Source organism: Tyto alba, unplaced genomic scaffold, assembly GCF_018691265.1.
Source record: "Tyto alba isolate M040663 unplaced genomic scaffold, T.alba_DEE_v4.0 Super-Scaffold_45, whole genome shotgun sequence".
NCBI lineage: Eukaryota > Metazoa > Chordata > Aves > Strigiformes > Tytonidae > Tyto > Tyto alba.
This window is the reverse complement of record NW_024881321.1, coordinates 38,082,241-38,094,476: the sequence shown is the minus strand read 5'-3', so window position 1 is coordinate 38,094,476 and position 12,236 is coordinate 38,082,241. Positions and strand designations below refer to the sequence as shown.

The 12,236-nt window shown below is 43.6% G+C and overlaps 1 protein-coding gene across 1 annotated transcript in view; it reads left to right on the top strand.

Moving 5' to 3' along the window:
• The window catches only part of SH3RF3 (SH3 domain containing ring finger 3), a 256,125-nt gene that overhangs the window by 199,387 nt on the left and 44,502 nt on the right, over nucleotides 1-12,236 (top strand). Inside the window, exons 5-6 of the mRNA XM_042805823.1 lie at nucleotides 6,937-7,037; nucleotides 11,154-11,324. Coding sequence (XP_042661757.1) covers nucleotides 6,937-7,037; nucleotides 11,154-11,324 — 272 coding nt within the window. The remainder of the gene's footprint in view (nucleotides 1-6,936; nucleotides 7,038-11,153; nucleotides 11,325-12,236) is intronic.

Genomic DNA, 12,236 nt, shown 5'->3' with positions numbered 1-12,236 from the left:
CACCTACTACACCAGAGTACCTTGTGATAAAAACAGATGGCTCAGCATGAGCTGGGAGTAAGGTACCTGTCACACAGCATTATTGGACCCGTGCGTATAGCCTGGGAGTTTTACTCAAGATTTAGCCCTCTGAAGTACCAGTGACATTGCTGTGCTGCTAATAGGCACAGAGAATCAGGAGTTAGTTCAGAGGTATCCAGAGGTGGTCTTCAGCATGCCTTTGTGCAGTCGCTTTTCCTTGCTGGCTGGCAGCTGGGGCTGTATTGTCCCTTGGAAAAGAAGAGTGTTGCTTTTGAGCTGTAAACGTCGGCAATGGTAAGTGGTACTCAGAGGATGCCAGATTGGAGTGAGAGCATGAAGAAATTGGATTTGGTTGTTTAGTGTCCTAAGTAAATGAGGTGAGAGTTGGCAGTGTCTAGTTCAGAAAACTGCACACCGCCATTAGAGTAAACGTCCTCATAATCAGGAGGAGTGTGATTACCCAGCAGGTCACGTCTGGAAATTCAGTGGCCAAATGTTTAAAGGCATTAGAGGCTTATAAGGATAGAGAGGGGCACCAAATGGCATTTTCAGAAGTGACTCTTATCACTTAGATTGCAATAAAATCCATGGGAATCAAACAGTCAAGTACTTCTTAATGCCTCCCTGAGAAAACTCTGCAAGGTGCCTTTTTTATCAATAGGTGCCCACATGCCTCTTAAAAACCTGTCTGTCAGAGACGGCCCCTCCTAGGTAAGGCTACACTGGTGAGTAGCAGAGGTGGAAGAAAAATTAAGACACACAAATGCTCAGTGTTTGAGCCCTCCCTGTATAATGCCTGTGCATGGCTGTATTTGAATGCCACAGAAAGGTGGATCACGCAGGAATGTGCCATCAGAAAGGAAGGATGTGGTACACGGACCTCCCAAAAGGTACCAAAGCGGAGAACAAAAAAATCAGAGCATCATCTCCAATTCCTGTTCCCCTGAGCAGATGAAGAGGAAAGGAGGACATGTTCAGTACCTTGTTCCTTAGATCACAATAGCAAAAGTACAAGCTGGCTGCAGGGCTAAATAAAGAAAGAAAACAAACTAAGCTCTGCTACCAGCTGTGATGGAGAAAGGCCTGCTGTGTTCTTCAGGAGGATTATTAGTGTTACCAGTAGCTGGCGATACCCACATAAAATTGTAGGAATGGAAAGTGGAAAGGTAAACTTCCAAGAAAGGTAATCAGAAGTATGAAGAAATAGGAGATTATTCTTTCACAAAATTCAGTCTCTTGAAAACCTTACTGCAAATATTGTCTTGCAAAATAATCTAGTAATGTTGTATCTTATAATATGAGCTAATTAGTGATACATAAGACAGAGAGCAGGACCCTGTAAGAGGAGGTTTAGAAAGCCTTCATGAGCTGTGTCAGGGACTGTAGTTTAAATGCAAAGCTGGTGAACATTCAGATGCATAGTAGGAATCAGGCAGCCACCTAGAGAATTCACCACGTTGCACAGAGGCCAGTGAAGCTGCAGAGCAGAATACTTGTGTGAAAGTAGACGCCAAGATGAGAACAGAGGAGCTGAATTCAATGCAGTGGAAGGCCAGGAGGTCCTGTGGAGTAAAACCTGATGATGAAAAGCGGGGTCATAGGCAGACTGGCAAGTACACCATCGTGTCAAAGCCTACAGGGGAGAGCAGCTGAAGAAAAACTGGAGCACAGACATGAAGCAGGCACTGGTTTAGGGTTTGGATGCATATGATACTCGGCTGTGCAAAGTGGCAAAAATGAACAGTTTGTAGGGTCCAGGCTGGCACCAGATGCAGAAACATTACAGTAACAGGCCATAGGCAAGAAACTGAATGTCAGGTGGATAGAGGGCATACAGGACTATGGAGATTTCTTCAGGATTATTCAAGGGAAGAAAGCAACAATATCATCTAGCAACACTGAATGACAATTGCATGATTTCTTATATCCTCAGACTGTATGTTAGTACAAGCATAATAGCGCATAGAAAACACTTGGGCTCATGCTTCCAGTAATATAGAAGACGCAGAAGTCACCACTGTCAGTGCAGAGGCAGATAGATGATGCTTAGACAGCTACATAACTCTCTGGGCTTGAGCTCGTCTCTCGGCAGAGTCAGGCTGGCTTAGCCCAAGGTGCCTGCAGTGAGAACTCCTGGCTGGGATAGCTGCACCTCTGCAAACTCTGCCTTTGGTGAGCTGTGTGGAGAAAGGATCTTAGGAGCTAAGGAGGGGTTAGCACGTGTCTTACAAACAGGATGAACTGGAAGCATTGGTCAGCTCCCAGAGCTACGATATAGTTTGTATTAGTGAGACTTGGTGGAATGAGTCCCGCGATTGGAGTGCTGGGATGGGGGGCGACAGGCTCTTCAGGAGGGGTAGGCAGGGCAAGCAAGGTGGAGGTGTGGCACTATTACATAAGAGAGAGATCTGATTGCTAACTTACAGTTAGTGATGATGTGCTGCAGAGACTCTGGGTAAGAATTAGGGGGATGGGAAACAAAGGAGATGATGTAGTGGGTGTCTACTACTGATCACCCAGCCAGGATGTAAGCAGTGATGAGTGATTAGAAGAAACTTCTGGATTGGTAGCCCTTGTTCTTATGGGAGATTTCAACTTCTCAGACATCAACTGGGAATATCATAATGATGTGACAAGCAGGTCTTGGAAATTCTTGAAGCTCATAGGATAAAATTTCTTGTCACAAGTACTGAGCCAACTAAGAAAGCTGCCCTCCTAGATTTGCTGTTTGTGAACAGAGAAGGACTTGTGAGGGATGTGATGGTAGGTGGCTGTCTTGGGCACGGTGATCATGAAATGGTTAGTTTAAAATGTTCAGTGTAATGAGAAAAAAGGACAGCAGTGTTACTCCCTTGGACTTCAGAAGGGCAAACTTTAAGCTATTCATAGAGCTATTTAACAGAGTACCCTGGGAATCTGCTTTTGAGGGCCTAGGAGTCCACAAGTGCTGGTCAGTCCTTTTAGGTGCATGGGAGCAGGCAATTCCACTGTGCTGTAAGTCAAGCAAGCGGGGCAGAAGACCAGCTTGGCTGAACAGGAAACTCCTCATGGAGCTCATAAGGTAAAAGAAACAGTATGATCTCTGGAAGCAAGGTCAGACTTCGCAGGAAGAGTACATAGCTGTGAGGGTTTTATGCAGGGAGAAGACATGAAAAGCCAAAGCTCAATTAGAGTTGAAATTGGCCAATGTTGTTTCAGATAACAAGAAGGACTTTTTTTAAAATGTTAATAGCAAGAAGAGGTCTAAGGAAAACACTGGGCCAATACTTGTTGAAGATGGTTATCTGACTAATAAGGATGAAGAAAAAGTGGAGTCATTCAGTGCATTTTTTGCTACAATCTTTAATAATAGTGATAGACCTTGGGCTGCCTGGTCCCCTGAGTCAGAAGACTGCGAGTCTGGGAACAGTGATTTTCCATTTGTGGACACTGAAATTGTAAGGGACCAGCTGTATCAGCTGAATGTTCACAAGTCCATGGGGCCTGATGGGATTCATCCCAGAGTACTGAAGGAGCTAGTGGATGTTACAGCAGGACCCTTCTTGATCACCTGCCAAAAGTCTGGGGAGTCTGGGGAGGCCCCTGCTGACTGGAAGCTAGCCAGTGTTATTTTAATCTACAAAACAGGTGTGAGGGAAGACCCAGGGAACTAGAGACCTGTTAGTCTAACCTCAAGTCCTGGAAAAGTTGTGGAGAAGATTATAGTGGGTACTGTTGAAAGGCATTTAAAGAATAATGTGGTCATCAGGAACAGTCAATGGGAATTCACAAAAGGAAAGTCCTGTTTAACTAATTTGATATCTTTCTACAGTCTCCCACCTAGTGGGTGAAGAGAAGGCAGTGGGTGTAGTTTTTCTGGATTTTAGTAAGACTTTTGATACTGTCCCTCATAGCATCCTTCTGGACAAGTTGCCTAACTGTGGGATGAGTGGGTTTACGGTGCTCTGGGTGAAGAACTAGATGAAGGGCAGAGTTCAGAGGGTTGTAGCAAACAGGCTACATCTGGATGGTGACCAGTCACCAGCACTGTTCTTCAGGGTTCAATTCTAGGGCCAGTTCTGTTCAATACTTTTCTCAGTGATCTGCACACAGGATTGGAATGCACCATTATCAAGTTTGCTGATGATGCCAAACTGGGAGGTGCTGTTGACCCTCTTGAGGGACAAGATGCCTTGCAGTGTGATCTAGCTAGATTAGAGGATTGGGCACTGATCAGTGGGAGGAAATTTAGCAAGTTGCAATGCCGAATTGCGCACCTAGGGCAGAGTAATGCTGGGCACAAGTATAAATTGGGAGAGGAGTGGCTGGAGAGCAGCCCTGCAGACAGGGATGTGGGGGAGCTGGTCGGCAGCAGGCTCAATACGAGTCAGCAGTGAGCCCTGGCAGCCAGGGGGGCAAACCCCATCCTGGGGTGCCTCCAACTCAGCATAACCAGCCGGTCACAAGCGGTGATTATCCCGCTGTATTCAGCGTCGGTGCGGCCTCACCGGGAGTGCTGCGTGCGGTTCTGGTGTGTGAAGGTCCTTGAATGCATCCAGAGGAGGGCAACAAAGCTCGTGAAAGGGCTGGAAGGCATGTCATATGTAGAGCGGCTAAGGACTTGTCTAGTTTGGAGAAAAGGAGGCTGAGGGGCAACCTCATTGTTCTCTACAGCTCCCTGAAGAGGGGAAGTGGAGAGGGAGGTGCTGAGCTCTTCTCCTTGGGATCCAATGACAGGACACATGGGAACGGTTCAAAGCTGCACCAGGGAAGGTTCAGACTGGATCTTAGGAAACATTTCTTTACTGAGAGGGTGGTCAAACACTGGAACAAGTTTCCTGGAGAGGTGGTCAATGCCCCAAGCCTGTCCGTGTTTAAGATGCATTTGGACAGTGCCCTTAACAACATGCTTTAGCTTTTGGTCAGACCTGAATTAGACAGGGAGTTGGACTAGATGATCACTGTAGGTCCCTTCAAACTGAAATAGTCTATTCTATTGTATTCTGTTCTATTCTATACTGCTGTGATCTTCTCTGCTTTCACGGTTGCACCCTGAGGCTGTTCACTCAGCTCTGTTTTTTCATGAGGTAAAAACAAAGTGGTTTGTCCTACCAAGAAAGGGTGGGGACCGATCTGTTTTCTGTTTTCTTGGAGGCAATTTTTCTAGCTCAGAGAAGGCGTACACTGGTGGCACAACATGAAGAAGTTTGAACCAGTTGATTTATCACTTACTTCTTGGTTGAGGCAGCTGCCAGGTCTCTCTGCCCAGCATCTTCTGCAATCCCTAACCCCATTAACCAGCTCAAAATAACAAACGAGGGATCATTTTCCAGCTACCCCTACATTTTTGAGTGGGTTGGATTTTTTTCTGTAAATTGGTATTATCTCACTGACGTGACAGGCAGGATTAATAAAGCCTTAGTCACAGAACTGGAAAGAATGCTTACTTTTACACATAGGACTACGAGCTGCCTGGAACCTTCCTTGTTTGAGCAAGCAGCCAGAAAGTGAGGGGAAATAATGAGAAAAAGGAGATGTACTTGTCACTACAACTTCATGATTGAGCGTAGATGTCAGTGAGAGAGAAGACAGCTTGCTGCTTGTTGCCAAAAGCTATGGAATCACAGAGCAGTGTCTTCATATTTTGCTGCATGATTTCCTAATGATACTGTGTTAATATACAGCAAAGCAATATAGCTTAGCAATGCACTGTCAAGACATGACACTGTAATAATTATGTGGGCTTCTTTGGAATGAAGTGACCTTGAAATCCATTAAGTAGCAATGTGTATCTTGGTTTAATTCAGTGTCATCTGTAAGTGCAAAAAATGTCCCTATGCTTCTGTTCCCAAAATAAATCAATATTTACTGTTTGATAGATAGCATTTGGAAACAGAAAGCTACACTGGAGGTCTGTGAACTGCTCAGAATCTTTGTTGTATGTAACAGGCTCTGTTTGAACCTGCAATCTGTGCATAAACTTTGGATCCTACTTTGTAGAGCCATTCTGTATATGGATGTGCATGCAGCATTTGGTTAGACTTACTAAAAAAGCCTTTTGCTCAAGTAAACCATTACAAGTCCCATCAGCATGTCTCTGCCCTGTCTTTGCAACAAAGATCCGTTGCTACAGGCCTTGGCATTACTTCAGGAGAAGTTCCCAGTCGGGATTCATTTTTGACATAGATGAATGAGGACTTTGGTGAGACAACTCAAAAGAGTTTGCCCTACATACTTTTGCTGACCACTAAGCTTTGAAAAACGAATTATTAAATTTAGAATTGCTTTCAACATTAATAGTTGGAAAAGATCTGCCCAGTTCTCTGTATGAGTGTGTGGATTTATTTTCTATGGTAAAAGTGAAGTGGACTCCTACTTTCTCCATTCAGAGGTACTCCTGGTTTGGGTTGTGTTGTCTTTTTCTTGTGTGCCTTTTTCTTAAGGAAAAGAATATTCCTGGTGACAAAAACAATATACAGAAATGAGACTGCATTTCAGAAATTGGATACTACCTTCTTCTCCATAGATCCATAACCATTAACCAAAAGAGTCAAGTTTTAGAACAAGCTTTTGAGGGGCAGAGGTTAGTTTTACTGGAGAAAGTACTATTACAGAGATGTACATGTTGAGCTGATTTTACAAAACATCAACTAGTTTTGCATTCTAAAATTTTTAAGATCTGCACGCAAGGTACGACTAAATTTCTCTGACAGGTACATGGAAATGCTGTTAATAACCTATTATCCTTTGTATCAGAAATGTATTTTTGGAATATGTAAGGCTAAAAGATGTCTTTTTTTAATGCAGTACTATGAAGTAAGAAAGCCTGGGAACTGATAAAAGATGTGATTTTTTTCCTCTGTGCCTTCACCCCATATCATTTTAGGAAATGGTGGGCTTCATCTTAATCCTCGTATGTTCTTTGTGTATTTTCAGGATTCCTCTTCAGCTGGAACAGCCACAGTGGCTGGTCCTAGGACAAGTGCAATAATTGGAGATCAGGGAACACCACCGAAGGTCCAGCTCCCCCTCAATATGTAAGCGGCTCATCTAGGTCACTGCATACTCTGTTTCCAGGCATGTGCATGTGTGCGCGTGTGTTTGAAATCTGAAAGCATGAATCTCAGCTCAGGAAAATTCTGAGAAGAGAGAGATCACAATTTCATTCATGACCCAGCCTCTGCTGAAACTGAAAAATGAGTAGAGAAAGGCAAGACTTCCCCCTTTATCTGTGAGCCCTTTTAGATTCCTGGTATATTTATTACAGCTGTATGAATCACTGTGAAGCAAATGGAATGCCTCTCAGCTAGAGAAAATCTTCCTTCATTTAAAGCTCTTAAAAAGGTGTAGTCCCATGCAATCAAACACCTGATACATTCATCATTAACCAGAAAAAAATGACCCAATTGCTTTTTTCAGTGATATAAACAGAGGCAATGACTGAACTTCATATCATGGGCATATAGGCTTATTGAATAGTGTGTAGAATAGCAGAAGGTTGACCAGATACAGAAAAAAAAAAAAAAAAAAAAGATTCATTATAATAAAATTCTTCTAGCTTGGTTGGTTTATCTAGTACCTGTCTAGTTAAACTACTAGACCCTTTCATCTCATCACATATACCCTGTGAAAGCAGTAGAACTATACGGACCCATACACATACGCATACCAATATTTTAGGGTTTTATGATATGGCTAAACCAAGGTCTGAATTCACATATGGAATCCTAAAATTACATAACAAATCTGCTTTAAGGAGAATATAGGAACAGAATAGCTGGAACAGAACCAAAACAATTTTGTTCCTGGGCACTAAGGTGAGATGTTCATACCTGAGGGGGAACCACACATCACTGACTGCCCCACAGAGCAGCCTCATCATCACCCTGTGATCACCCTGTGCAGCCTGTGTGGCACATAGTGGGACACAAATTTATTTCAAACATTGCCCAGACTAGGAAGCAGTAACTGACAGTATTTCCACTATTTAGTTGCCGAATCAAGACATTTTCCAGCTTGCTGGCAATGCCTCTGCCTCCATGCCTCAGCAAGCCTCCCCTTCTCCCTCCCATGCTTCTCCTGTCGTCTCCCTTGTGAAGCAGCCTCGTAATCCGGTCTGTCATTTTACATTTGTGAGCCAAGTTCCAGTCAAAGAGGAAGCGTTATCTGAAAACTGGAGCAGAACTGCGGAGGTACAACCCTAGACAGAGCCCTGGGGCTTCTGTGTTGTAAGTAGAGTCACAGGCAGCTCCCCAAGGCCAAGAACATCAGCTATCTTCTCACTTAGGCCCTTTTTTAGGGAACTTTTAATAAACATTTAGCTTCTTCTAGGTCCTGCTCCCTAACCCTTAGCCTCACTGTTTCATGTAGCCCAGAATAACTTGCTATTACATTTTGCAAGATCTCAGATTGTTGTTTTAACACTTTCTTCATGGTTGTAGAGAGCTTGATGGTGAAGTTTCACACCTAAAATCTAGAGAACGGTGAAATGTGTCCAAGCCCAAAGGCTTCGGCTTAAGGGAAAATCAGCCTCAGCAAATGGGACCACTAGACCTGATTCCCTGCCAGAGGAAAAGCCCAGAAACGCTTTCCAGGGAGGCAAGGTGCCTGCACTCAAATTGTTTTCAGCCATGTATGAGAGCAGGCGTTCTGCCAGCTCCCCTAAGCCCCCTCTCTGCCAGCACACAGGGCGTACGCCTGTCCCCGTGGGGTGGGCATGCCAGCCATGGCCAGGCACGACCCAGGCTGGGCTTGTCACTGGGTTTGGAGAAACCCCTGCCTCTTTGCAGACTGATAGAGGAAGCCCCCGGGGATGAACTTCCTCACTGCCCCAAGTAGGTGGTGGCATCACTGGTCCACGAAGAAAGCACTGATGATCTCTGTTGTCCCAGGGTTACACTATGTGGTTATCACATACAAGTTTTCATTAGTTTAGCTGTACAGAGCTTGGTCGGTTTTGACATTGAGTCCAGGCTGGGCTGTTGTACACCTTCTTTTAGTCTCGGCATGGATTTTGATACTTTCTCCAGAGAATGTTTAGATTCATTGTGATACCAGATATTCAGGCATACTGGAGGTTGACCTGGGGGAATTTGCAGGGAGAAACAGAAAAAAACTATCAAGAGAGCTAGAGATAGCTACAAGGGAAAGCAGCCTATGATCCACTTAGGGTAACTTTTCTTGCACTTTCTTCCAGCATCTCAACCTGTAAATTACATTATTACATGTAGGCCCTTGGGGAAAGGGCTAAGCGAGTCTATCTAAAATGCTCTGTCCTTGACCTGCTGCTTTACCCATAGCTTCTGAATGCGAGCCCTGTGTAAGCAGCAACTTAAAAAGGGGTAGTCAAAGCCACACTTTGTGCTCCCTTGAGTGAGTGCAGTCTGGCACTTTCTGTTACGTCCTAGCAGAGTGCACTGCTGAAGGATTAGCACTGAAGCATGCAACCTTATTTCATGTCAGGGTGATGCATTCTAATGTTCTTCAATTCATATGTAGCCTCATGTTTTCCATCAGGTGAACAACTACAGACCTGCTCAGGGCCACCTGATTATATAGGCTAAACAAAGGATGTGCAGGATGGTTTCTCCCATCTGTTGACTAATGAAATAGAGTTTCTGATGAGGTCTTTGTACCCCATGCACGTGGTAAACAGAGCCGGGCACATCAGCCTAAGCATGCCCCAAGGAGCTGTTACCAAATATTTCATATTCTGCTCATTACTGCTGTTTATTTACTGCCTTCAGAATAAAAATAAGGAAATCTACTGGTACCATAAAGGAGTAGAATCAGGAAAACTAACAGGATTTATTCCTCAATTATATTTCCTGGAGAGCAGAAGTAAAAAGCCATGTATCATTTTTATTGGCTGCAAGTCTACAATCACAATGGTTATAGTTTTCATTATTTCTCTGGTTCGCTGCTATAAGGTGGGCAGCAAGCCTCTTCTCATCCACCCCGGAGCCTAAGAGCATTCTGCTGCACTTTGTAGCGTAAATGCACATTCTGTAAGTGTTTCCCCATTTCTCCTAATCTCTCTGCACTGCCCATAAAACACAAATAAAAACCTCAAGAAGGCACAACCTTGATCAAGAAATACCAGAAATCCCTTTTTGCATTTGTAGAAAGGCAACAATACCAAAAAAACCCCAAATGGTATTCACAAAGAAAGTGTTGTTCTGCATGTGTGCTCTTGCTATTCTATCCCAATTTTCCATTATTCCCCTAAGTGCAAGGAATCGTTCTTAATTTTCAGCAAGGATCTCTTTAAACAGAGAGAATATCTTTGGGGACTTTAAGTTGTAGTCATTTCACAACATCAGACACATCCCTGAAGTAGTAACAGAAGAACAAGAGAGAGATAAAAGGAAGATTCTAAACAAAGGGAATAAATAAAAGCTGTAATTAAATAAATAAAAAGTTCTACATATCGGGTCCTCTATTAAAGATTTATTAGAGTACTTGCATGCAAAACATCCAAAGCCAAATTCTACCACTTAAGTAAAAATCCCCCTGTAGAATTTGGCCCTCGACGCTTTTTGTTTTACTCACATAATACAGAAATTACCATACCAGATCAGAACAGTTTGGTGTGTTGTTTCTAAAACTGGCCAGCATAAATAGCATCGAGATAGCTGCAAGAAAAGCTGCCTTATATGTTTTTGAAGTAGCCTACTCATAAGAAAAGTTTCTTCTGAAAATCCACAGTAGAGGTGGCTTCCACCCTGAAGCATATGATTATATACTTCACCCAGATGTTAGTTTTTGCAAAGCCTTCCTACTTGAGTCCTCATTACTCTGGCTATCTCTGAAATCACCTTGTCCTCCTGAACCTGCTGCTAAGTCCTTAATTTCAGTGCTGCTTTGTGTCAGTGTTTCGCTTTGGTTGTGCCCTGAGTGAGAAGTATGTCCTATGGATTTCTAAATTACCCCCTCCCTTTAATCTGATTAGTTATTCCCTTATTGTTTTAGCATCCAGTTGATCTTGTCTCCGCTGTTCCTTGTTTGGTGCGCTGTCATGATGTCCCTTTTTAACCACCATTTTTGAGCAGTGCTTCTACTCACTTTCTGCTCTGCGGGGCTGGAGTCGAAGCGGAACAGGCAGTGGTTGTTGTCAGCTCTGTGCTTTCTTCTTGTGTGACCTCTCCCCGCAGCTACCTAGCCCTGTACGCCTACAAGCCTCAGAAGAACGACGAGCTGGAGCTCCGCAAAGGTGAGATGTACCGGGTCATTGAGAAGTGCCAGGACGGCTGGTTCAAGGGGACATCTCTGAGGAGTGGAATGTCTGGCGTCTTCCCAGGCAACTACGTGACACCTGTTTCAAGGTGAGGACCACTGACCAAGGTGGATATGCCTGAGCTGGGGCTGAGAGGGATTCTGCATCTGGAGGGTGCTGAAAACAACGTAGACCTGCTTTTAAATCACATTTCCCTTCCAGAAATTTTCTGGTGGCATTGGAGACTCGGGTAATGAAACTTGCTGGTTGTAGCACTGGAGTTATCCATGTTTTCAGAAGACGTCACTAATTATATTGGGTGATGGCATTTTCAACCTCTGACTTTATAAAGTCTGACACGCCCAGGTCCTGCTATTGTAAAGAATCTGTTGGCTAGTGATCCTTTTAGTGTTATAAAAATACTGGACATGTAACGGGGATAAACAAAATAAGGAATTATTGTGTCTTGCTTTTCAGTAGCTCCTGTAGGTTTTGTTTTCTTAAATCAAAGATCTTGGATTGTTTGGATCTCGTCTAATGTTTGAACCATTAAAATTCAGAAGCGGTAGGAGAGTTCAGTAAATTGGCAGATTTTAGCTTCCTCTGTCTCAGCTGCAGAAGATGACAAAAGGAAAGAATAGCATGTTTGGGGAGGAACACCTTTTGTCAGAATTCAGTATTGGACAACACCAAAACAAAGGCTGTTTCTGACCTAGAGTCCACTGAAATAGTCTGCAAGCTGAGGAGAAAGTTAATCAGTGTGTTAATCAGATGGTGTCTCCACCATCTTTCACTCCTCTCCAGAGAAAGGCACCTCACAACACAGACTGTCCTGATCTTGAAGAATTGATCCAGGTTTGTTCCATCTCCAGTTTATGTCAAATTTGTAATATGTGGACTGAGCAAGACCAAAAGTTAAAGGCAGATTAGAATACAGTACCTAAGCCTGCTGACAGTGCTAATATTGCATTTCAGTAAAACAAACAAACAAACAAACAAACAAACAAAACCCCCAACATTA